The sequence below is a fragment of the Neopsephotus bourkii genome, unplaced genomic scaffold (genome assembly GCF_033783945.1).
Source record: "Neopsephotus bourkii isolate Nb327-2 ecotype Australia unplaced genomic scaffold, CSIRO-AGI_Nbou_v1 NB_481, whole genome shotgun sequence".
NCBI classification, from domain to species: domain Eukaryota; kingdom Metazoa; phylum Chordata; class Aves; order Psittaciformes; family Psittacidae; genus Neopsephotus; species Neopsephotus bourkii.
In genome coordinates, this window is record NW_026900982.1 from 729,374 (window position 1) to 752,072 (window position 22,699).

Consider the following 22,699-nt stretch of genomic DNA (forward strand, 5'->3'; position numbering starts at 1 on the left):
AAAAGGGCTGGAGAAGCTCCAGAAAGGTGCTTTGGTTTGGCTATTTGCCCCTTCCCCTGTGAGGACCTCCTTGTTATTCCTTCTCTAAGGGTCTAGCTGAGTTCTGCTGGGGCAATGAGGCTTCACAAGGAGGAGCCTGGCCAGAAAATAAGTGAGTCCAATAGGAAATGAAGAAATGCACATTGCTGTCCCCCAGGGAGAGAAGGCTCTGGCACCTGCTCCACAGTGCAGGGAGGTTCTGGCACCAGCTGCTGTGACCTTGGGCCCTGAATTTAGTCTGAGGATCATTGGCATTGCAGGAGAAGGGTCTTTTCTACTGCTTTTTGTCATGTCTCCCACAGCTTCTCCTTTACCACCCATCCATGCTGATGCACTGATGGAAAAGCTGGTTTGGTTGCTGCTCCTGCTTTGCAACTTTGGGACTGATGATAGGAGAGGACTACAGTGGCCATCAGTGACCTTGCAGACATGGACCCAGCATGGGAATCTCTAGAGTTGAGCACTGCAGGCTTTCAGCATTAAATAAAGCTGCCTGGAGGGAAAGGGAGATGATCACCCACTGGAAAACCAAAATCCTGTCTATCCTCATACAGAGCTGCTGCATGTCCTGGCACAAGAGCTCTCTGATAAGGGTATTTTCTACACTTGAAAGCAGCCCGTCAGCCAGGGCTGTGTAATTGTTCTCTGCTTCCCCTTTTCCATTGCTCAACACCACTGCCCTAACAACATGCTGGCCCCAAAGCTCATGGTCCCCAAAGGACATCGTCCCCAGTGCACGCTGCCTGCAGCCAGTGGGGTACCAGGACCCTCCTTGGGACTTTATTTGTCCCTCCAGTGGGCTCTGCCCTGTGCTGACTGCATCCTCCTGGGACCAAGAAGATGAAATGGAACCTGCCTGCACCTCCAGCAGAGAACCATCCCCCTTGTCACATCTGGCAGGAGGATTCCCCCAGTTATTAGAATCATAGTCATAGAACCACAGAATGGTTTGGGTTGGAAGCAGATTTAAAGCTTATCTAGTCATCACTGGAAGCTGCTCTAAGGTCTCCATGGAGTCTTCTCCAGGCTGAACAAGCCCAGCTCTCCCAGCCTGTCTCCATAGCAGAGGTGCTCCAGTCCTCAGAGCACCTTTGTGGCCTCCTGTGAACTTGCTCCAACAGCTCCACATCCTTCTTATATACTGAGGCCCCAGAGCTGGATTCAGGGCTGCAAGGGGGTCTCAGCAGAGCAGAGCAAAGGGGGAGAATCCCCTCCCTCGACCTGCTGGTCACACTGCTGGAGATGCAGCCCAGGACACGGTTGGTTTCTGGGCTCAAGCGCACACTGCTGGGTCATGGGGAGCTTCTCATTGACCAACACCCCCAAGTCCTTCTCCAGTGCTGCTTTCAATCCAGTCGCTGCCCAATTTGTGCTTGGAATTGTCCTGACCCATGTGCAGGACTGGTTTTCATTGCTGATTTTATCAAATCATCAAATTCTTGTTGGGAGGGACTTAAGAATCATCACTGTGCAGGTCTGCAGACACACAGGAAGGGGATGGTTCAGTTGTCCGTTTCTAGGAATTGGAAGACAATTTGGAGTGGGTCATGTGGCACATTTATTGTGGGTATGTTACTGAAAGGAGAGCTGCCTTCTTCAGAATGAGTTACCATAGCCTGGATCCGCTCAGGCTGTTGTGCTCCTGGGGATTTCACTCAGCCCCTTGGATGGCACAAAGAGAGAAACATTATACAGGAAAACATACAGCTCTATACACACAGAAATATGCACTTACACAATACACTATCACCCACCATTAGCATTTAAGCCTAACTCAGAGCCTGTCGCAGTGATTCCTGTTGATGAAAGGGGTCAAAATTGTTGATGAAAGGGGTCAAAATTGTTGATGAAAGGAGTCAAAATCATCCCCCAGGTGTGAAACCTCGGTCCAACTCTCAGGCAACAAAAAAACAAAGAGGGGAAAGAAAACGACAGCAATTTTCTGTAATTAATAAGAGAGATTTTAGTGGTTTGACAAATGGGGAGGCTGATGTGATTTTTTCCAAGCGTGGGAAGTGAAGAGCTGGGTAAAAAAATGAGCAAAAGAGTTAAGAAGAGAAAATCTCATTAATTTTGGACTTAACACGCTGTAGCATCATCATAAGACTACTGCTTCAGCATGTGCAATTGGGTCTATTTTAATGGAATACCACTGCTGTGGGTGGTGTATACAGAGGGGCTAGTTAAGGCCTGATTCTGCTTTTGGTGTAAACCCATAGTAAATAAGAGCAATCATCAGTGATTCAGAGGTGGGTGTGTAATTTTATTCACATGCAGCGATGTGAAAATTGCAGAGGCACTGTGGAAAAACTGAAATTAGTGTTTATAAAGGGCATTTTCTCACCTTGCGCTGTTCATCACAGGCAGGCCTCTTCAGCTCTCGAGCTGGAGAGAGTGTTTTTAACGCACCACACTTTGACACTCCTTGTGTTTTGTTGACTTCATTGCAGCTGGGTTCCTATCTTGCTCCTGCTCATCTTCATTATCCAGTTTACAGGTATAATGGGTGGATAAATCACCAGGGGGTTAAGTGTAGCTCTTCCACCATTCTGAAGAGCATTGAGCTGTAGAGGTGTCTTAGGTAGGAGCAAACATTGTTGAGTTTGGCATGCTAAGAGGAAGCTTATGTCCAGCAGACGAAGGGCAGTAGTTTCTTGCACTGCTTTCAGCAGCTACAGTAGACAGATCATGGTCACATTTAATGCACAGTCTTAAAACTTGATGTGCATATCATCCTCTGTCTTAATTTCTTCTTCCTTGCTTTGCCGTGTCTCCTGAAGTCTGGGGTTAAACCAATGGGTTACCACCCCCCAAGAACCCTCCACCTGTGCTTTTACAGCTAAATCATGTCTGGGATAAAACTAAATCAGGAAAAGAGAAGTCACAGTCTTTGTCACATTCTTCAGGCTGGTGTTTGCACTCAGCACCACTCACCCAATTGCACGGTGCAGCTCGAAGTGATGCTGCCTTCTGAGATGAACAATTCAGTCAACCCCCTTTACACTGGGTTTTTTCACTTTGGTATCTGCTCTCTGATATTGAGTAAGAGGTTTGAAATTAACAACATGATGCAGAAGATGTTTTCTGTGGTACTTGTTCTTTCAGGACAACGGGGGTTGCTCTGAAGGTGCCTCCTAGAGGTGCTGGTGTAATTTGCTTGCTCTCAAATCAAGTAAATTTGAGAAATGGAGATGGGGGAGATGAAGGCAAGGACATCTGCTGGGTCAGAACAGATGAGCAGTAACTGACTGAGGAGTTTCACATGGCTATCATGTCCCACCCCAGATTTAGGTGAGATCTTGGGCAGAAGTTCTTCCCTGTGAGGGTGGTGAGACCCTGGCACAGGGTGCCCAGAGAAGCTGTGGCTGCCCCATCCCTGGCAGTGTTCAAGGCCAGGTTAGACCGGGCTTGGAGCAACCTGGTCTAGTGGAAGGTGTCCCTGGCCATGGCAGGGGGTTGGGACTGGGTGAGCTTTGAGGTCCCTTCCAACCCAAACCATTCTGTGTTTTGATGACTCTGTGAAAAGCAGCGCCAGCCTGGATGGCTCAGCTGGGAAAGACCAACTACAGATTCAAAAATGCTTTCTTTTCAGCAGCATCAGACATAGTAGACCTATCTCTGGCTCATGCACTATATCATCTCTTGAACTCTTGCATAGGCACCAGTTTTCACTTGTATGTCATGGATCAATTTGGGCAGGGCTCCATTTTTATCACAAACCTGCCACAAACCTGAGCCCTTAGCAAGCTGCTGCCTTCATTGCCATCTCCTATCTCCATGCAACAGCACCCTTGCTTCCAGGCCATGCTGCCAGGAGGTAATTATGAACCTAATGAGAAATGCCACACGCTGTTAATCCCAAGTTTCTTCACCCTCATGCACTTAAGAGGGAGCATAATGATCTTCTCTGCCGGCAGGACGACAGCAATCCAGGCTCTGTTACAGAACCCAATTGTCTTATTTCCAATGGTTTATTATCCATTTGTGAAGGTTTCACCCTTGCTTCTCTCTCTCTGATGATGATGAAGCTCTCCTGGGTTCATGCCTCAACAGTGATGGATGCTTCCTGGAAGTGCCCAAGCAGGAAAAGAAGATATGCGAGGCTTGAAGACCCTTGTGCTCTTTCTCAAATACATGCATTAACCATCTTCCTTGAAATAAAGGACAAGTTCAAGACCCTGGGAAATGTGTTCATGTGCAACCCTACAGGCAAGACCTATTCCAAATGGAGTCCACAAGTCCATCCTGTACAGTTACCACTCATATCTGGAAATTCCACTTAATCCTATTGAGGTTCAGCCCATAACATGGCAAATGTGCAGTGCGGAGCATTCTCCAGCTTGGATACAAAGCACCCACACTGCCTGCACTGTCAGGGATCCTGCTGCATCCCACAGCACTACATGTTCCGTCCTCTGTCCAAAGCTGGTCATGGTCTGGCTGAAGGGCTCTGATGTAGTGACCCTACTCCCATGGTCATGGACCAGGTGAGGTGATCTTAGATCTGTCTCCTGTCCTCGCTAGCTGGCAACAGGGGCACATGGATAATGACCCACCCATCTCTTGCACCTAACCCCAGGAGATGCTGGTAACAGCACAGGACCCCATGCTGGCTGGCCCTTGGTGGTCCCAGTGAAGTCAGGTCTCCTTGAGCATCCCCCTATCTCCCCTCCCCTGCCATATATTTGGGGGGCTGGGTGTGGGTTCACACTCTAACCCCAAAGGTTCCACCTGGGTGTGCTGAGAGGGGGATGTTTCCTGTCTCAGTTTCCCGACTCACAACATTATGCAGCTGGAGGGGGAAGTTCCGAGCAGCTCGTTCAGAGCAGCAGGGAAAGGAGGGAAGGGAATGGAACAGGAAAGTGAGGAAAGGGATGGGAAGGGGAAGGAGGGAAGGGAGGGCTGGGGGCGGTGCCTCTGCTGAATAATTCAGCGTCGGAGGGGGCACCGCTCCGCACACCGCACCGCGCTTCGGAGTGCAGCTGGGGGCGCGGCACCGCACCGCTCCGCTCTCTGCACCGCACCGCACCGCACCGCTCTCTGCACCGCACCGCACCGCACCGCATCTCACCTCACCGCTCCGCACCGCTCCGCTCTCTGCACCGCTCCGCGCCCCACCGTGCCCCATGGCTCTGCTGCTGCAGCTCCGCACCGTCACCGGCCTCCGCGGCAAAGCCGACCGCATCGCCAAAGCGGTTTTCCGAGGTAGGGGGGAGCGGGTGGTCCTGCGGGTCCCGGGTGGGCTGTTCCCTGCCGCCGCTTCCCTGCCTCAGTTTCCCCACCGCGGCCGCGCTTGGGTTGGGAAGGGGGATGCGAGTCTGCCGGCTGCAGGAGCTGCCCACCCTGCACGCAGAGCGGCTGTCTTGGCTCCCCCGGCCAGCCTGCCCCTGGGCTGGGACACTGCAGCCCCCATTCACTTCCCACGGGCAGGCCTGGGAAGAGGGATTCGTCCCAGGGAAAGTAGGTGAAGTCCCAGAGTCACAAACCCCTGCCAGGACCCTGCCACAGCCGGAGGGAGCTGGGCTCCCACCCTAGCATCAGGGGCTTGGTGGTGAGGCTGTGCCACCAAGAAGGTGCCACTGGAAGGGCCAGGAGGAGAACTTGCCTTGTGCTGGGACTCAGCATCTGCCTGGATTTCCTCTAAGGATGCTGCAGCTTTGGTTCAGATCCACGCCAGCTCCAAAGCTTTCCAAGGGAAGCTGCAAAAGGAGCAAAAGCTCTCTGGGGTGCATACCCTCAGCAGCAGCCAAACCTTTCCTGAGCCCCCGGAGGCTTGGGGCAGGCTTGGTTTGAGCTTGCTATGTGATGCCAGCATGTGGGAGCCCACCGGCAGGCAGAGTAGGCTGTGCGGTGGTTTATCAGTGCTGGGAGTTGGGAACAGCAATCCCTTCTCTCTGCAAACATGTCGTGGGAGAGCAGGGGAGCAGGTATTTTCATCACTTCCAAGCCAGGCCAGCCAGCACTGCCTGAAATGGCTTTCCCTGCACTGCCTTAATGACCGTAGAGTCATTGGAAAGGTGCAATTACCCCCTTACTTCCCTGTCCCTGCTTCCCAGGCTCAGCCCAGGGGCGGTTCATAGAACCATAGAATGTTTTTTACCTGGTAGTTTGCTGCTGTCACTTGCTGTGCACAGAGGGGTTCGGTCCCACACTGGGAATGCAGCAGGTATCAGCACCTGCAAGTGGGGCTGTCTCTTCCCCTGCTTGTCCTGGGAAGCTGCAGAGCTCACAGCTGGGACACTCAGTGCTGCTGTATTCTGCAAGCTTGGTCCTAGCATGGAGGCTCCTGGTGACCAGACTCAGCAGGACTGGACCCTGAGGTCATGGCTAGCAAAATCCTACTGCTAAAGGGTGGTAGAGGTGGGTTAGGATGTGATCCTATGCATGGTTGGGTCAGTGAAGGCAGCAGGGAGGTGGGTTAAGTAGGATCCTTCCCTTAAACAGGATGGTGGTCAATAGGGGTCTGGTGTTGTGCCCTGTTCATGCCACTCAGAGTGTGTGTCCAAAGCTGCAGCAAGCCTTTCCTGCACAGGAACAGCATTTTAACATCTTATGCTAACATTTAGCTCCAGAGCCTGCCTACATTCCTTATCCCAAAAGGGGAAAAAGTGGGGACAGCTTCCCTGCAGACGGGGAAGTGCACAGGCAGATCCCCATGGTACCTGTTTGGCAAATAGCAGCGTAGTTTTGGGCTGTGGGAGAGCACTGAGCCTGGGGTGCCAGCAAACATGAGGACAGGACCTTGCTGTGGGTGAAGGGACTGGAATTATCAATCACACAGTAAGGATACAGGAGCAGTGTGATGCTTATGGGCAGGTGGTCTTTCTCACACACCATGGATTTCAACAGTTTTAACAGGCGTAAGATAGGAGATTCCAAATGCATTTGGACTTTTCTTGATATACTTGGTAGTGCTTTGAGGATTGCTTCATGCCAGATTGCTGATTGCTTTGGATGGGACAAGGCCAGGTCCTGCAGATGCCTGGGCTGGCCCCTGACTCTCACTGATGGGTCTCAGCACTGGGTTTCAGGTGGCTCCCAACACACGGCTCTAAGGATGCACAGCACTGCATCCCATTGCTTTCTGCAAGCAGGTTTCCTGCTTCTGGGGCATTTAGGACATGTCTATGGTGCAATTGGGTGTGTAATCACATCCCGGAGCTGGGAAGAGGGTCTATTCCCAACCAGGACATGCTGGAAGTGGCCATGAATTGCCCCAGCACCCCAGGCACTTGGCATGTGGGGCAGAACTTCTCCAGTCTGTATGGTAGCCATGTCCTGGGCTGCATCACCAGCAGGCTGAGGGGAGAGATTCTCCCCCTCTGCTCCGCACTGGTGAACCCCCCCCTGCAGTCCTGTGTCCAGCTCTGGGGCCCCAGCATAAGAAGGATGTGGAGCAGTGGGATGCGTTGGGATAGGATGGGACAGGACAGGATGTAGACAGGCACATTACCTTGGACCCCTGCTGCCAGGACTGGGAGAGCATCCCACTGTCGAAGGTTGGGGTTTCGTGCCGAAGTCTCCAAGGGGAAGTTTTCTGCCTTTCTCCATTGACTGTAGATGGAACTTTAGACCCCTCTGGTGTGGTGTGAGGTGACCTCCACCAGCCTGGCATCCCTCAGTGCTCTTCACAGCAACCCATAGATTGAGTCCCCAGTATCATGGCTTTACTGGAGTTCCTAAGTGTTGCAGAGAAGGATGCTCTCCACTAGCCAAGCTGGCTCCTCCCTCACCTCACCCACCAACAGCACAGCCTGGGGTTCAGGCAGAGCTCCCCAGGTGGGTATGTGCTCATTCAGTCGAAAGCATCTGTTATTGCATGTAAAGAAATGAAGGGAAGAGTTTGACTCCAGTGCGACAGGCAGCAGGGTGCGTTTCTGCAGGAGGGCAGTGCTCTGAAACACTGCTTCACTTCAGCTCGGCTTGGAGATGAATAGATCACAACTTTGATAGAAGCATTCCTGAGAACGGGCTGAGGTTGACAGCTGTGTGGGATGGAATAACGCTGCTCCTCTTCTCCCAGGGATCCCCACACTTTGGGCAGTCTCTGTGAGGAGTAGCTGCAATATCCTCATTCTGCAAATAAGAGAAACTGAGGCATGAGGAGGAGCTCCTGAATCTGGACCAGGGAGAGGTGCCAGACCCTCCAGCTCCTAGTCTGGAAGTGGAGGGAGAGGTGGCCAAAGTTCACTCCCATCCCTGAGTAGCAGGGACTCATTTCCCACCATAGCATTGGATTTGGCTCGCCAAACGCCATGGGGATGTTTATACCTTCGGAGGTTGGGGGCTCCAGATCAGTTGTGGTTGCAGCTCTCCATTTCTCCACCTCTGTGCTCTGCAAGTGGAGCTCAGCCAGGCAAGGGTAACTGGGGTATTCTGCACATGCATTCAGGCTGGCTGCAGGGGCAAAGCAGAAAAATGGTGGGTTCTCTTCAGTGCTACCCATTTTAGGGGTGCCTGCTCCTGTCCCCCAGCAGGACCTGAGCTTGTGCAGGGCCACTTGCCTGCAGCAGTTTTCACTCTTAGGGCAGCCTAATGCAGTGTATTTGTGAAGGAGGGGACTTGTGCCCTCGTGCAATTAGGGCGTTTGTCAGCTAATTGATCACAGATGGAGTTATAAAGCGCTTATTGGTGAGGCTTCCTCTCTGAATCAGTGTGTTGTAAATGAGGGAGATCATTCATGGATTGCTCCAGGAGCACTGGTGGATAATGATATTGCTGTAAGGAAACATCATAGAACCACAGAATGGTTTGGGTTGGAAGGAACCTTAAAGCCCATCCAGTTCCAATCCCCTGCCATGAGCTGGGACAGCTTCCACTAGACCAGGTTGCTCCAAGCCCTGTCCAACCTGGCCTTGAACACTGCCAGGGATGGGGCAGCCACAGCTTCTCTGGGCACCCTGTGCCAGGGCCTCACCACCCTCACAGGGAACAACTTCTGCCTAAGAGCTCATCTCAATCTCCCCTCTGTCAGGTTAAAGCCATTCCCCCTTGTCCTGTCCCTACAGGCCCTTGTCAAAAGCCCCTCTCCAGCTTTCTTGTTGGCCCCTTTAGGCACTGGAAGCTGCTCTAAGGTCTCCCTGAAGCCTCCTCTTCTCCAGGCTGAACAAGCCCAGCTCTCTCAGCCTGTCTCCATAGCAGAGGTGCTCCAGCCCTCTGATAATGTTTGTGGCCCTGCTCCTTGTGGCTCCATCCTGATGGAGCAATGGTCCCGTTCCCCATTTGGGTCCCGTTGCCTTGGGTGAAGAGGGGCTGGGCTGCATTCCACTTGCAACTACCATCCCATCCCATGGAAGGCAAGGAGGGAAGCAGCACCAGGTTCCCTTGCACTGGGAGGTGGCCAGTGTGCACACATCAAGAGTGGGTGTCTGTCCCATGGCCTATGTATGTCTCCTCCACCCTTACCCAGAGTCACCTGCATGAGATAAATGCAGTGCTCTGCCTACACTCCCGAGAAACTCATGTATCTGTGGGTGCAGTGACTCATGGCAGGGAACTGGGAGGGTGTTTAGGGATAAACCCTTTTGGGTTTATTTTACCCAGGTTGGCTGCTGCAGGCAGCAGAAAGTCTGACAACATGATAGCTCTCCTTGTGTCACAGTTAAATTAGACAGGGATGGGGCATTCCCTGCCAAGAGCCGTGTCATCAGGGTATCTCACTTTTGAGTAAGATAAAGCAGAAGCTGACATGCAGCAGTGAGGGGTACCCGGCATCAGCTCGCCCTAGCCACAGGCTCTCTGTACAGTGCCGGGCCCAAACCAGACTCGCACACAGAGATGTTTTAATTACCCAGGAGACAGTTTTCCTTGCTGGAAGGGAAAGCCTCAATGTGAATCAGTGATTAAATATTAGCATTTTTGATACGTTTTCCTCCTGCAGTGTTATGAAGTGGATATTAGCTAGAAATATTGATTCCAGGGGGAGGTGGGTAAGATCCTATTGAGAGCAAGTAAAAGCATGGACAACCACGAGCTGGGGTTCCTTGAGGAAACCTGATTATTCAGTAACTAATGCTTGGCTGCTCTCTTGGGGCTTCCCCTCCACAGTATCTCCTCCTCGTGTCCCATCCCTGCTCCCAACTGACTGGGGGCTTTTGGGATTCCATTGCTCAGGCAGATCTGGGGGTGCAGCGAGGGAGGGATGCAGCTGTCAGGGTGGCCATGTGGGGCTACATCCGTGTGGTGGAACTCAAACATGCACATCCTCTGCTCTGGGCAGGAGTTGTGGTGGTTTTCTTGGTGTGGCCGTTCCTAGATCTCATCCCTGAGGCTGAAGCACACTTCTAGGATGTACAGATGTGCATAGAAGCACAGAATGGTTTGGGTTGGAAGGGACCTTAAAGCTCATCCAGTCCCAACCCCTGCCATGGACAGGGACACCTTCCACTAGACCAGGTTGCTCCAAGCCTCATCCAACCTGGCCTTGAACACTGCCAGGGATGGGGCAGCCACAGCTTCTCTGGGCAACCTGTGCCAGGGCCTCAGCACCCTCATAGGGAACAACTTCTTTCTAAGATATCACCTAAATCTCCCCTCTATCAATTAAATCCCAACACCCCAAAGCTTGAGGAGCCCCTGTTCAACCATGTAAAAGCCACTGCAGAAAATGCTGCAGTCACCATCCCCATGCTCTGTTTCATCTGGCTGCAGAAGATGGGACAAGACTTGAGCACACCCATTAAGCACATTCCAGAGAAACCTTCTTCTGGTTAATGTGGTGTTTAGTGCCGCTAATAGCTGGATTCACCTTCCTGCATGTACTGTGTCCCTGCTGCACCCCCTGTGCACACCCTGTGTGCCTGTGGTGCTTTCACACCTTCACCTCTTCGTCTTTTCCCCATCCCAGGCAATGCCTGCAGACTGTGCTCCACTGGGACTAACCTGGTTTTCCTTTCCCCTCTCCAGGGCTCTCCTTCTACACCAGAGTGCTTGAAAACTGCGAGGATGAGGCCAGGTTTGATGAGGTAAGAGAAGTTGTGTTTTCCTCCTGGTCTGCTTCCTACAGCTGCTGTGCTGTGCTGTGACTCCCTGTCCAACTGAATATCCCCATTCCCTAAGCTGAAGGGTGTTGGCATCTTCATTGTCTGCTCCAGGGTTTCCCCTGGTAGGTACCAAATGGGTCTCTTGGCTGTGGTCTGGCTGGGGCTGAGGATGCCGGGTGTTCCATGTCATGGGATCAGCTGAACATCATTTCCTCATTAATTAAAGAAATTCCATGTTCTTCCTATGGAAGTTTCAGGGAAAATTATTTGTCTCCATGGGGTAAGTCCTGCTGGGCTCTTGGCTTTCCCTTTCCTTGCCCTAGGGGGAAAAACTCCTCCTTGGTTCATATCTCTGGTTCCTTAGTGCCTGAACCGCAACCCAGGTTCCGTGTGGTTTGAAAACACAGCCTTTTCTTAAGAAGTTACCAAGAAAATATTCTGAGCTGATTGCAGTAAAGTCACCCACACAAGCAAGGAACAGAGGTGCTGCTATGAAGTCACATTCAAAATAGAAGTACGCTTTCAAAAGGGAATGGATGTTTCCTCTCATTGCTTTGTGTTTCCTATAGGAGATACCCTATTCCCAGGGGCTGGAGAATACAAGAGGCTGAGGGAATATTAAGATCTTTAAATTGCTTATTGCTTTCTAAAGCATTGTCCATCTTTGGGAGTAAATTTCATCCTGGTTCCAAGCAGGGAATGCATTTCAGGGGGGATTTTTCCTGTGGTGTGCCCAGCTTGCACAGCCAGAAGCATGTCCAGCTCCTCCATGCCCCTCTGCAGCTGTGGAACAGGTTAGACCTTGCTCCTGGTTATCAGGGAGAGCTTAATATCAGGCTCCCCTGAACTGGGAAGGTGTAAGGGGCAGGAGAAGCCCAGAGTGCAAGCAGGATGGGATCTGCCTCTGATAGCTCCAGGGTTGCACTGGCTCAGTGAGGCACAGAGAGAAGGTGGCTGGAGATGTAGCTCCAACCCCACTCCTAGAAAGCTGAGGCAGTCAGGGCAAGCTGCTGTTGTTAACAAGATGCAGATTTCTATGGATCAGCACACAGCAATTTGTTAGTATAATAACTGATTTGAATATCAACCACGGAGGTGTGCACTGGTGGAGCTGCCTGTGTCTCAAAATTCCCTGTGATTTGAATGAGGACATCCTTGCTGGGGCTGAAAGGCTGGAGGCTCTGATTGCAGTCTTATGCTTGGTGGTACACCAGATGCTAGCTGCCCTGAGTGCTTGGTGCTGCACTGTGATCTTGAGCATCCCAGCTGAGCTCTGAGCCCAGGCAGTGTGCAGGAGAGGATGGGCACTTATGAGAGAGCTTAAAAGACAGTGGGTATAAGGGTCTTGAGCCACAAATGTGCATATTTCTTCTAGTGCCTCCAGGGCTTGGGACCTCTCTAACATAAATAATCCAAGTGGTTTTTAGGGGTTAAGCCTATTCCTAAATCTTCTCTGTGCCAGCAGGAGAGTGCTAATTCGCTGGATGACTGCACTGTCAGTCAGGCTTTATCCTCAGGTCCTGCAAGGTCTTCACAGCATCTAGCAGATGAGATGTGTGTAACCACTCCAGGAGGCATTCAGTTACCTAAATATGTGCTAAGGTCAGAAACAGTTCCTGCTGTAGTGCCAGTAGTGACATGATCCCAACTGGCCCAAAACATAATGGCTTACGTGTTCTGATGGCATTTAGTGAGTGATGCAGAAAAAACCACACAGGAAGGAGGCCCGTGAGATCTACAACCCTGCAGTTTGGAGGGGAAAACAAGACTGCATTTCTGGGTTCACCTTTCCAGCTCTACTGAGAGCTTGAGGAGAATTCATCCACGTCTGCAAAATGAGCCCGAGTGGGCCATGCCTCCCGCACGGGTGGAAATGGGAATGCTGCTGCTTGCTCCTCTTCATGAATTGCTGAGAGCTCTGTAACAGCAGTACCGGTGGTGCTGCAGCCCTGTCACACACTGGGAGGCTGAATGCTGGTCCCTGCTTCTGCACAGCTGGAGATACAGGAGTGCTGGAGTAGATGCATCCTCCTTATCATGGAGGACAAAGCACAAGCCACAGCAAGAGATGGCAGAGGTGCAGTCCTCTTCCTCTCTTAAATCTCTTGCTAACTTGCTGCTGAAGGACTCCAGAGAAGAGAAAGCTCCAGGGAGAACTTAGAGCAGCTTCCAGTGCCTAAAGGGGCTGACAAGGAAGCTGGAGAGGGGCTTTGGACAAGGGCCTGTAGGGACAGGACAAGGGGGAATTGGCTTTAACCTGACAGAGGGGAGATTGAGATGAGATCTTAGGCAGAAGTTGTTCCCTGTGAGGGTGGTGAGGCCCTGGCACAGGTTGCCCAGAGAAGCTGTGGCTGCCCCATCCCTGGCAGTGTTCAAGGCCAGGTTGGACAGGGCTTGGAGCAACCTGGTCTAGTGGAAGGTGTCCCTGCCCATGGCAGGGGTTGGAACTGGATGAGCTTTAAGGTCCCTTCCAACCCAAACCATTCTGTGATTATACGACACCCTGATGTTGACGACCATGGACAAGAAACTTGATGTGAGCAAGGGAATGTGTTTTGTGCTGCCCGGAGTAATAAGCTGATGAGGCTATCCAGGAAAGGAGATAGTTCCCTGTGAGTGTACACACAAGGCAAGTCATCACACCATTGATGGCAAGACCAGATGATGAATATTCTTGAGTAAAATGTTATTATTGCATCCCTGCAGCACTCAAGTACTCCCCAGCTATTCCCATATGAGGAGCTATTCTGAAAGAGAGGCAATGGATGCCCATGGTCTGTAATGCTTGTGATGAGCAGCATGGAGCCATCTTCTGTCTGAACCCTGATGGCTGGGGCAGTATGAAGTGGTCTGCTTGGGGGCACTGAAAGCTTGGGACAGCTGAAGATGCCCTCCGGTAGTCCCTCTGCATACATGGGTTTATTCCCTCTTCAGCTTCCTAGTTCTACTTGAATTTTGCAGTGAATTTAATACCAGTGGCCTAAGAGGTGGGGTGTTATTTCACATTACTCTCTAGTTAGCTCTGCATCCTCCTAGTGCTCAGGTGGCTCTTTGAGCTATTTATGAACCAGAAGCTTCAGAAATTACCCCATTTTCTGCTGCTTTCCCCTCAAAACGGGGTATGGTGGTGACCTTGTGTCTGAGGGATGAGGATGATGAGGATGCTTCCTGCCTTATCTCAGAGCTAGGGACAAGCAGAAAACTCACTTCAGGTTCAGGTAAAGCCAAAGAGGTTTTTGACAGCACCAATGAGGACATGAGCTTTCCCTGCCACTGCTTAGCATTCATGAGGACTCACTACCAGGCTGAATTTGGGCTGCCTCAGTGGTTTCCATTTGTTTAGTTTCACTCTATTTCTTTTGCAGTTATTTGTATTCATTGCTTAATGAATTATGCAAAGCCTGTGCTTCTCCAGAGCCCAGGGAAGGTGAGCTAATGGCTATTCCATAGCTGTGTTTTATTTAATTAGGAATAGCTGTGTTGTGTCCTGCCTGCACCCCAAAGGGTTTCTTCTTGGAGGGGCTGATCCTGCAGCTCTCCCACAGGCACCCAGTGCAGGAGGGAGGGAAAGGGAACTCCAGTGATGGCGCTGGGCATAGAGAGCTATGGAGGGGTCCTGTGTGGTCCTCCAGGCCTGCATTCAGTCTCTGCTCAAGAGACCAGGACGAGCTCAGGTGCTGCTGCCAAGAAAGGGGAGACCCAGAGCTGCAGCTGTGACCCGAACATCTGGAAACGGCTATGGTCAATCAGGGGGGATGACAGGCAAGATGAGCACCCAGCCAAGCCTCCTAGGCACTGTAGGAGGGACCACATGGCTTAAAAAGGGGAGACATGGCTTAGGTGACATGGCTTAGAAAGGGGAGACTTGGCATGCAAAGATATCCTTTACAAACTCCCTTAAAGCTGTTTCACTGGAAACGTCTGGCTGCTGCATTCTGCCAAGGCGTTTCTCTGCCTCTATCTTTTTCCCTTCATTAGCAGAACAGATAAAATTGGCCCAGCAGATCCTGCTTGTTTAGCTTTCACAGGGCTTTTAAAAAGGCTTTTAACAACAAAACCAGTAAGGAGAATAAATGGGCAGCCAGCTGGGGAAGGAGGAAGGGTGATGAAAGTAGGGCATCTTTGGGAGCAGCCTCAGCCCAGAGCAGTGTCGCAATGGTGAATATGCTCCCAGGCAGGTGTTCAAAGCATTTCCTCATAGGAATGGGGGGTAGGGAGCAGGGAAAGCATCCCACAGGCATTCAGGATGCTGCTGAGAGCTCCTTACTATCAACTTGGCTACCACCAGCGGTGCAGGTTCTGTGAGACACTGCTTCAAGCTGCACACCTTCCCCCTTCCTTCCTCTTCTACAATTGGCATACAGCTGGACCAGCCCTGATGGAGAGTGCTGGCATAACTGTACCCTAGGAACAGTTTTCTTTGGGAGCATGATGGGGTAGCACTAGCTGGTTCCTCCAGCCATCCCACTATAACACGCACCACAACAGTGTAGTTCTTCCCTTCCTTTGCTTCCATCAGGCATTCAATGCCATCTGGTTGCAAATTCTCACCTCTTTATTTCGTGCATCACAGTTGTCTTTTCTCCCACTGCTGTGTCCACCACACCTTTCACACAAAAATGTGAAGTAAGAGCAGTTTGATGGAATCACAAGGTCAGTGTGCTTTGGGTTAGAAGGGATCTTAAAGCTCACCCAGTTCCAACTCCCTGCCACAGGCTGGGACACCTTCCACTAGACCAGGTTGCTCCAAGCCCCATCCAACCTGGCCTTGAACACTGCCAGGGATGGGGCAGCCACAGCTTCTCTGGGCAACCTGTGCCAGGGCCTCAGCACCCTCACAGGGAACAACTTCTGCCTAAGATCTCATCTCAATCTCCCCTCTGTCAGGCACGGGGCTTGGTGCAGGCATTGCAGCCCTGACACAGAACTGCTCCATGCCATGCTTTGTGCCATGGAGCCCACATTACCTGCTTCACAATGCTTCCCCTCAGCCCAGGCACTCTGAGTTGGTGAGAGCAAATCGCCCTTCGGGGCAGTTATAAATTAACCAAGAAAACTCCAGCTCCGAAACATTCGCTCTATTTCCTCATTTACATAAAGGGCTGCCCCCTGCAAGGGTGCTGAGGGAAGGGAAACCTGCATGGAAAGAGTGGAGGCAAGTGCTGGGGCATTGCTTTGCCTCTCTGTGTTGCAATGGGAGCTCTGGCTTCAGCCCAAGGACAATTCTCTTGCTGCATTTTCACAGGCAGTGAGGAATGAAATCTGAAAAGCCGAATAAAAGATTTCAGGTAGCACCTTAGTTTGGATGGAGAACACACAGCAAAGGCTGGGCAGCTGAAGCCCATAAATTCAAAGCAGAAATACAGTGCCAGTGTTTATCACTGAAGGGAACCAGTGGTGGAAGCCACTATCTGAGGGTGTAATTAAATGTTGTTGCTTGAATTCTGGGATGTCTTCTTTTCCCATTTTGTCCCTGTTAAAAATATGCTCTGAGTGAGCTACAAGGCATATCTGCATTTGATTTAGGAGCCTTCGAGTGAAACATGAAAATCTGTTCTCTGGGTTCTTGAAGAGGTCAGGCTGAGCGACTGCATTAATCCTTTCCAGGCTTAAAAGATAATAATAATAGAAAATACCTGTCTTAGGAGGGAGAGCGAATCACCCAGTTCCTCTGAGGTTTTTTCTGCTGAGGCTGCTGTAACTTGGAGAGATAAGCACTTGTGTTTTCATTTCAAGGCCAGGCTGCCTTGGCACTGCCAAACCTCCACCCACAAGGTGCTAGAATGGTCTGGGTGCTCCAGGAACATCAACCCACCTATCCAGAGCACCCAAACAACAGCCGGAGAAGCTGGCAGCAGCCTTGGAGGGAACAATGCCCAGGAATTCACTAATGCACAGGACAGCATGGCTGTAAAGCGAAGGGGGAGAAAATAAGTTTGTAAAACTCATGTTTGGGGGCTCCAAGGTGATTTGAGTGGGTTTCCACACACTGGGGTAAAACTAAGAGGACGCTGATAGTGACTAGCAAAACCATGGGATATGGGCTGGGGAACATGGTCCAGAAGTTCATACATAGCCTAGGGGTCTGCGTGCCCATTCCTTGTCCTGTTAGTGTTTTTGAGGGTGGGTATTGGTCATCTTCCACAGCAGAGTGCCCTCCTTTAATCTAAGGCACATAATCATGGCTGGATAATCTGTAATCTCTCCAGAATGGATAGAAGAGTGTGACCCCCTCCCAAAGGTAATCCATGTCTCTGTTAGTACCTGGGACATGCAGGAGTTTCTCTAGCAATGACAGCCCAGGCAAGGGGTGTTCATTGAGGTAGGTAACCTCTAAGCAGCTAAATCAAGGTGAAGGTTTCCCAACCCTGATTGTTAAGCCCCAAACCAAGAGCATGTGCATTCCTGATGCAGATTTGTCTAAATTGTCCTGGAAGATTTAAACAAATTCAGAGGATCTGCAGATGAATGCAGAACTGCCCCTGTTTCCAAAGCCCAGCATCAACAAATCAGTGACTACATCATTAAAGGATGATTTCTGATAGAGGAAATGGTACCTTGTATTTCATTCCCCAGGACGTTAAGCAAAACGCCAAGTGCTTTACCAAATTGCATGAGTGGCTCCAGACAGGTGGGTCTCTCTAGAACTGGAGTCATGCAAGCACATGTGCAGGCACACGTCCAAGGTGTGCTCCTGGGGTGATGCAGCACGTTGCAGAGCACAGCAGATGGGAGCATGCTGCTCCACACCGTGCATCACTTGCTGGCTCTCTGGGGTTTGCCATAGTAGCAGCGGATGGGTTGCAGAATGAACGTCCCTGGACGAGCTTCTTAGGGCAGAAAGCTGTTAGCAAAGCTGTTCAGTGGGGATCCTGGGAGCCTTTCTAGACCACCATGCTTTCAAATGACCTTATTTCATTGAATCATGGGGTCATAGAATGACGTGGGTTGGAAGGGACTTTAAAGCTCATCCAGTTCCAATCCCCTGCCATAGCAGGGACACCTTCCACTAGACCAGGTTGCTCCGAGCCCTTTCCAACCTGGCCTTGAACACTGCCAGGGATGGGGCAGCCACAGCTTCTCTGGGCAGCCTGTGCCAGGGCCTCACCACCCTCATAGGGAACAACTTCTTCCTAATTCCTCATAGTGAAGGATTTCTTCTATTTGCTATTTTGCTTCCTGACAGGCCTCCCTAACTGAGGGCTCATGCCTACATGACTAGAGAATGGTATTTCCAGGAAAGGAAAAAACCCAAAACCAAAGCAGGACCTGTTTGTGTATAGGAACAGAGCTTTGCTTGGGCTTCACAAAGTGTTTCCAGGTGGTTTTAAACTCCTGCTCCAAGTCAGATGTGTAAGCAGAAGAGAGATGGTGCCTTGACTATGGTTTATTCTGTGGAGATAGTTGAGGGGTGTGGGTTTGGCTTTTGCTGTCCAAGGCTTGTGCTGTCCAAGACAGATGGATTAAAGCTCTGTTGAGGCGGTCAGGATGTGTAGACACCACATATTAGGAAGGGTCCATGCAAAAATCATATTCCTTACTCTTGTGCTTGTTGTCTCCATCTGACAAGCAACCAGAAGTCCTGATCCTGGAAATGCAGCTTACCCCAGAGTAAACTATCCCTGCTGAAACAGCAGGTAATAGCTGGGACCAGTTCAACACCCAGAACACTGTGGGAGGCTGGTGGGCTGCAGCTGTGCTTGTGACATGGTGGACTCTGTCCCCCTCACCAGCATCAGAGGGCTGTGGTGGAGAGGAGAAGCTGGCGGCAGGAGCACCAGGCTGACAAACCTCCACCTGCATACATTGCAGAGCCCTGAACAGGGAGGACAGGACAACTTCTCAGGCCAGAGGCATGGTGATGGCAGGAGGGAACAGGCAGCTTGTAATTAATCTTGTGATTGCTGGTAACATCTATCATCCGGCCTGAGTTACATCCCTGTGATGGAGAGCCTGGAGTAAACCTGAGCAGAATGAGGAGTGAAGCTGAACCATGTGCAAACCGGTATTGCTGTCATGGGAACATTTCTAGTTTTCTTTTGTAGTTCAGGGTTTTTTCATTTGCTTCCTTGACTCACTGCAGAGAGTGTAAGAGTATGAAAAAATAGCTTAAAAATGAGTGTTGGCATAGTTCTGAAGAGTCACTAATTTCTTCCTGTGAAGTTGCTGGATAAGCACTTTCCCTTCAAGACTCTGAATGCAGTCCTGCCACTCCTGTAAGTGATGCAGGGCTCAACCCTGCTGCTTCACAGCTGGGGCTTCATGTTCCCATGTTGTTATGCAGCTTGGCAAGGCAGTGTGTTTGGCTCTGGGAGATCACAAGAGACCTGTGACTTGAAAAACGGAGAGAGCTCAGGTGGTTTATTCTGGCAGACTGATTTCTTGCCTTGGGAAGCAAAAAGCCCCACAAATGAAAGTGATATTTAATTATATAAAATATATTTCATATTAATATCAAATATTTATATAGCTATATGAATACAAGGATATATAGGTTTATATATGTGTGTATGACATATACACATGTATATGCACACACACATTTATACAAAGTATATATATTTATACTATCTATCCATCTACTTGGCCCAGAAGCACATTCTTAACGAGACCCCTATCAAACAGTCCTGCCTGCCCTTTTGTTGGGGGAAACCAGTAGTTAGACTTTTTCCATGGCCATCTCAGCTCCATCCTCATCCCCTCTGCAACAGCTCCCTGAAAGAAGCCTAACATCTCCCTCTTGTCCTTTCTCCACAGACTTTCCGCTGGCCAGTGGCAAGCAATATTGATGGGAATGAGATCCTGGAGATCCAGGTGTTCAACTACAGCAAAGTCTTCACCAACAGGTGAGAGCGCGGTGTGTCCTTCCCTCCCACTGGCCCCTCAACAGAACAAAACAAACAAAAAAACCCTTCAAACAAAATGAGAAAAAAGTTAGTTCCCTTTGCCTTGCTTTTAAGTAATGGTTTGAGTAGCATAAGGAGAGTTAACATGTTTTATTCAGTTGTTCTTTGGGAGGAGAAAGGCCAGGGCCCCCCAGAGGGTCCCAGCCCAGGTGGGTGAGTTGTGTGGGGAATGGGGTGCAGATACAGGCAGAAGAGGGGTCCAGGGCTTGTGAGAAATCTCATCTCTGCCACAGGAGCTGTACATAGTACAAGTCACTTGGAGTTGTGTTCAGGCCACTTCCTAAAGGCACCTGCATTGAGATAGCACAGCTGTGGTGGTCACTAAGTTCAGGAGTGATGGGTGTGTGGAATAGGAGAGCTGAATCCTTTCTGAACTGTAGCAGGCTCCATGTGAGAAAGGACTGCTCAGGGGTTGTGGGCAGCAGACGGGCAATGGGAGCCCAAGATGGACAGATACAGACAAGGAGATCCACATCCTTCCCCAGCCAGTGTCAGCTCTGGCCTCTGGAACCTGCTCTTCATGTTGCATACATGACAGCAGTGGTTTTCACTTGACTGGCTGCTCCTTCATGCCTTCCTTCACTTTCTACTCCCCTGCTGTGAGCAAGCAGCCTGGATACTGCCATGGATTCACACAGGCTTAGTGCGGCCAGCAGCCGGACAGCATGAAGGGGCAGAGCATCCTTCCACCCATGATGGCTTAAAGCTTCGTATGTTCATTACCTGGCGGAAGTCATAGAATCAGAGAATCCTAAAACCCCAGGTTGGAAGGGACCTTAAGGGTCATCTGGTCCAACCTCTCTTGGCAAAGCACAACCTAGGCTACACATCCCAGAACCCTGTCCAGTCCAAGGCTGGAAAATCCACCACTTCCCTGGGGAGACTACTCCAGTGGATGGTTGTTCCCATTGTGAAATATTTCCCTCTTGTATCCAACTGGCATCTCCCCATTAGTAACTTGTGCTCATCACCCCTCATTTTCTCCATGGGACTCCTTGTAAAAAAGGAGTCTCTGTCTTCGCTGTAGTCACCCTTTAAATACTGGAACATGGGGAAAAGGTCTCCCCTGAGCCTTCTTTTCTTGAGGCTGAACAAGCACAGCTCCCTCAGCCTTTCCTCACATGGCTGCCCAGTGCTTGGATCACCCTTTTGGTCCTTCCTGGACTCTCTCCAGCCCATCCACATCTTTTTTTTTGTGCAGCGAATGAAAACATGCCAATTGAATCAGATGCTTTTGCTCTAACAAACTGCACTTTAGGATGTACCCAATTTACCTTCTAGACAGCAATACTGCATGCTCTGCACACAGAGAAGCAATGCCTTCTCTCTCTGTCTTCAAATCTGAAAGTAAATCCACTTGAAAGGTGCAATAGAGAGCAGAAAGTGATGATTCTGTGTCTGGAAATGAAGAACTGTCACTGTTCCTCCATGGAATTGGGAATTGGAAAGGCCAGGACACACCAGCAGGCTGCAAAGATTAAAGGCTGAGAAAATGGACACTCAAGTGATTCCTTCCACTTTCAAGGGGACCAAAGTCTGTTACGGCTTTCCAAATACCCCCCCCCCAACAAAGTATCCAGCTAGTTCAGCCAAATTGTTTTAAGTGCCCTATTTTCCCCCTGGTGAACTGCACATGCAAAGATGTTGGCTGCACCAGCCAGCCGAAAGCCACTTCTACTTCCACGATGACCTTCTGTGTTATCATTTTCTTCACTTTGGATATATTCCCCAGTTTGCCTTTGACTGGTGAGGGTCAGGGCAGCCACAGAGGAGCAGCTTTCCTTTGAGCAGCAATTGGTGATGCGGCAGGGGATCAGTCATGTCCAAGTGTCCTGTCTGGGCTTGAGCTGCCCAGGATGAAGCCGACATTATCTTCTGCTACAATCTCAGCAAGCTCAACCGATACCTGTGTGCTGTAACCCCCACCTTCAACATGGACTAGCAGTGCCATCATTTTTATTCCTCACCGCTAAGGTAACAGCCAGATGCACAGCAAGCTGGAGTCTGATTCCAACACCCCATGGGAATTGTCTTCTTCCATCAGTTTAGTTCCCCCTCAGTACAAATGCTATGGTTCTTGCCCCAGGAGTCTGAGCTGAGGCAGCTGGGCTCTCCCACAGTGGTGTCTAGAGCCCATGAAACCAGGAGCATCTCTGCCCATCGCTCACTTTGTGTTTTCTGCCCTCAAAAGATATTGCATGTTTATACTCAAAGCACCCCTCAGTCTTGTTTTTGGGAGGGCTGTCCTAGTCACCTCTCATCATAGAATCTCAGACTGGTTTGGGTTGGAAAGAACAGAATACAGGGGTAGAATCCCCTCCATTGACCTGCTGGTCACACTGTTAGTGATGCAGCCCAGGACATGGCTGCTTTCTGGGCTGCAAGCACACACTGCCAGGTCATGTTGATCTTGCACAGTGTCTTTTACCACCTCAAATTGTCTTTGCAGCTCTTTATCCTGCTAACGTTCAACTTTCAACATCCTCCCTTTAAAGTACAGGCACAGAGTAGATACATGCACTGCATACCCCCAGCTCTGCAGACTGAGGATGAAACACATCTCTCTTCCCCAATACCCCTCCTCTGTTCATGCAGTTATGGATTAATTGGTTGTTTATTCACTGTGCTGGGCTGCTGGTCTAACCACACTCTCTGGAGCTGTTGTTCATGGAAGTCAGGTCAATTTTCTGCCAGCCTGGGGTGCAGATGCTGCTTCTTGGCAGTGTTTCTGGCATAGCAGTGCCCTTTCTGTTTGGATCACATTCATTCCAA

General features: G+C 50.4%; 2 protein-coding genes across 8 annotated transcripts in view; one reads left to right on the plus strand and one right to left on the minus strand.

The window, feature by feature from the left end:
• The window catches only part of ESCO2 (establishment of sister chromatid cohesion N-acetyltransferase 2), a 248,206-nt gene that overhangs the window by 148,584 nt on the left and 76,923 nt on the right, over positions 1-22,699 (minus strand). The gene's annotated exons all lie outside the window — the stretch shown is intronic.
• The window catches only part of OTOF (otoferlin), a 99,148-nt gene continuing 81,567 nt past the window's right edge, over positions 5,119-22,699 (plus strand). For all 7 annotated transcript variants that reach the window (XM_061350167.1, XM_061350169.1, XM_061350173.1 and 4 more), the window contains exons 1-3: positions 5,119-5,244; positions 10,945-11,003; positions 19,779-19,867. In XM_061350167.1, coding sequence (XP_061206151.1) covers positions 5,166-5,244; positions 10,945-11,003; positions 19,779-19,867 — 227 coding nt within the window. In that variant the 5' untranslated portion in view covers positions 5,119-5,165. The remainder of the gene's footprint in view (positions 5,245-10,944; positions 11,004-19,778; positions 19,868-22,699) is intronic.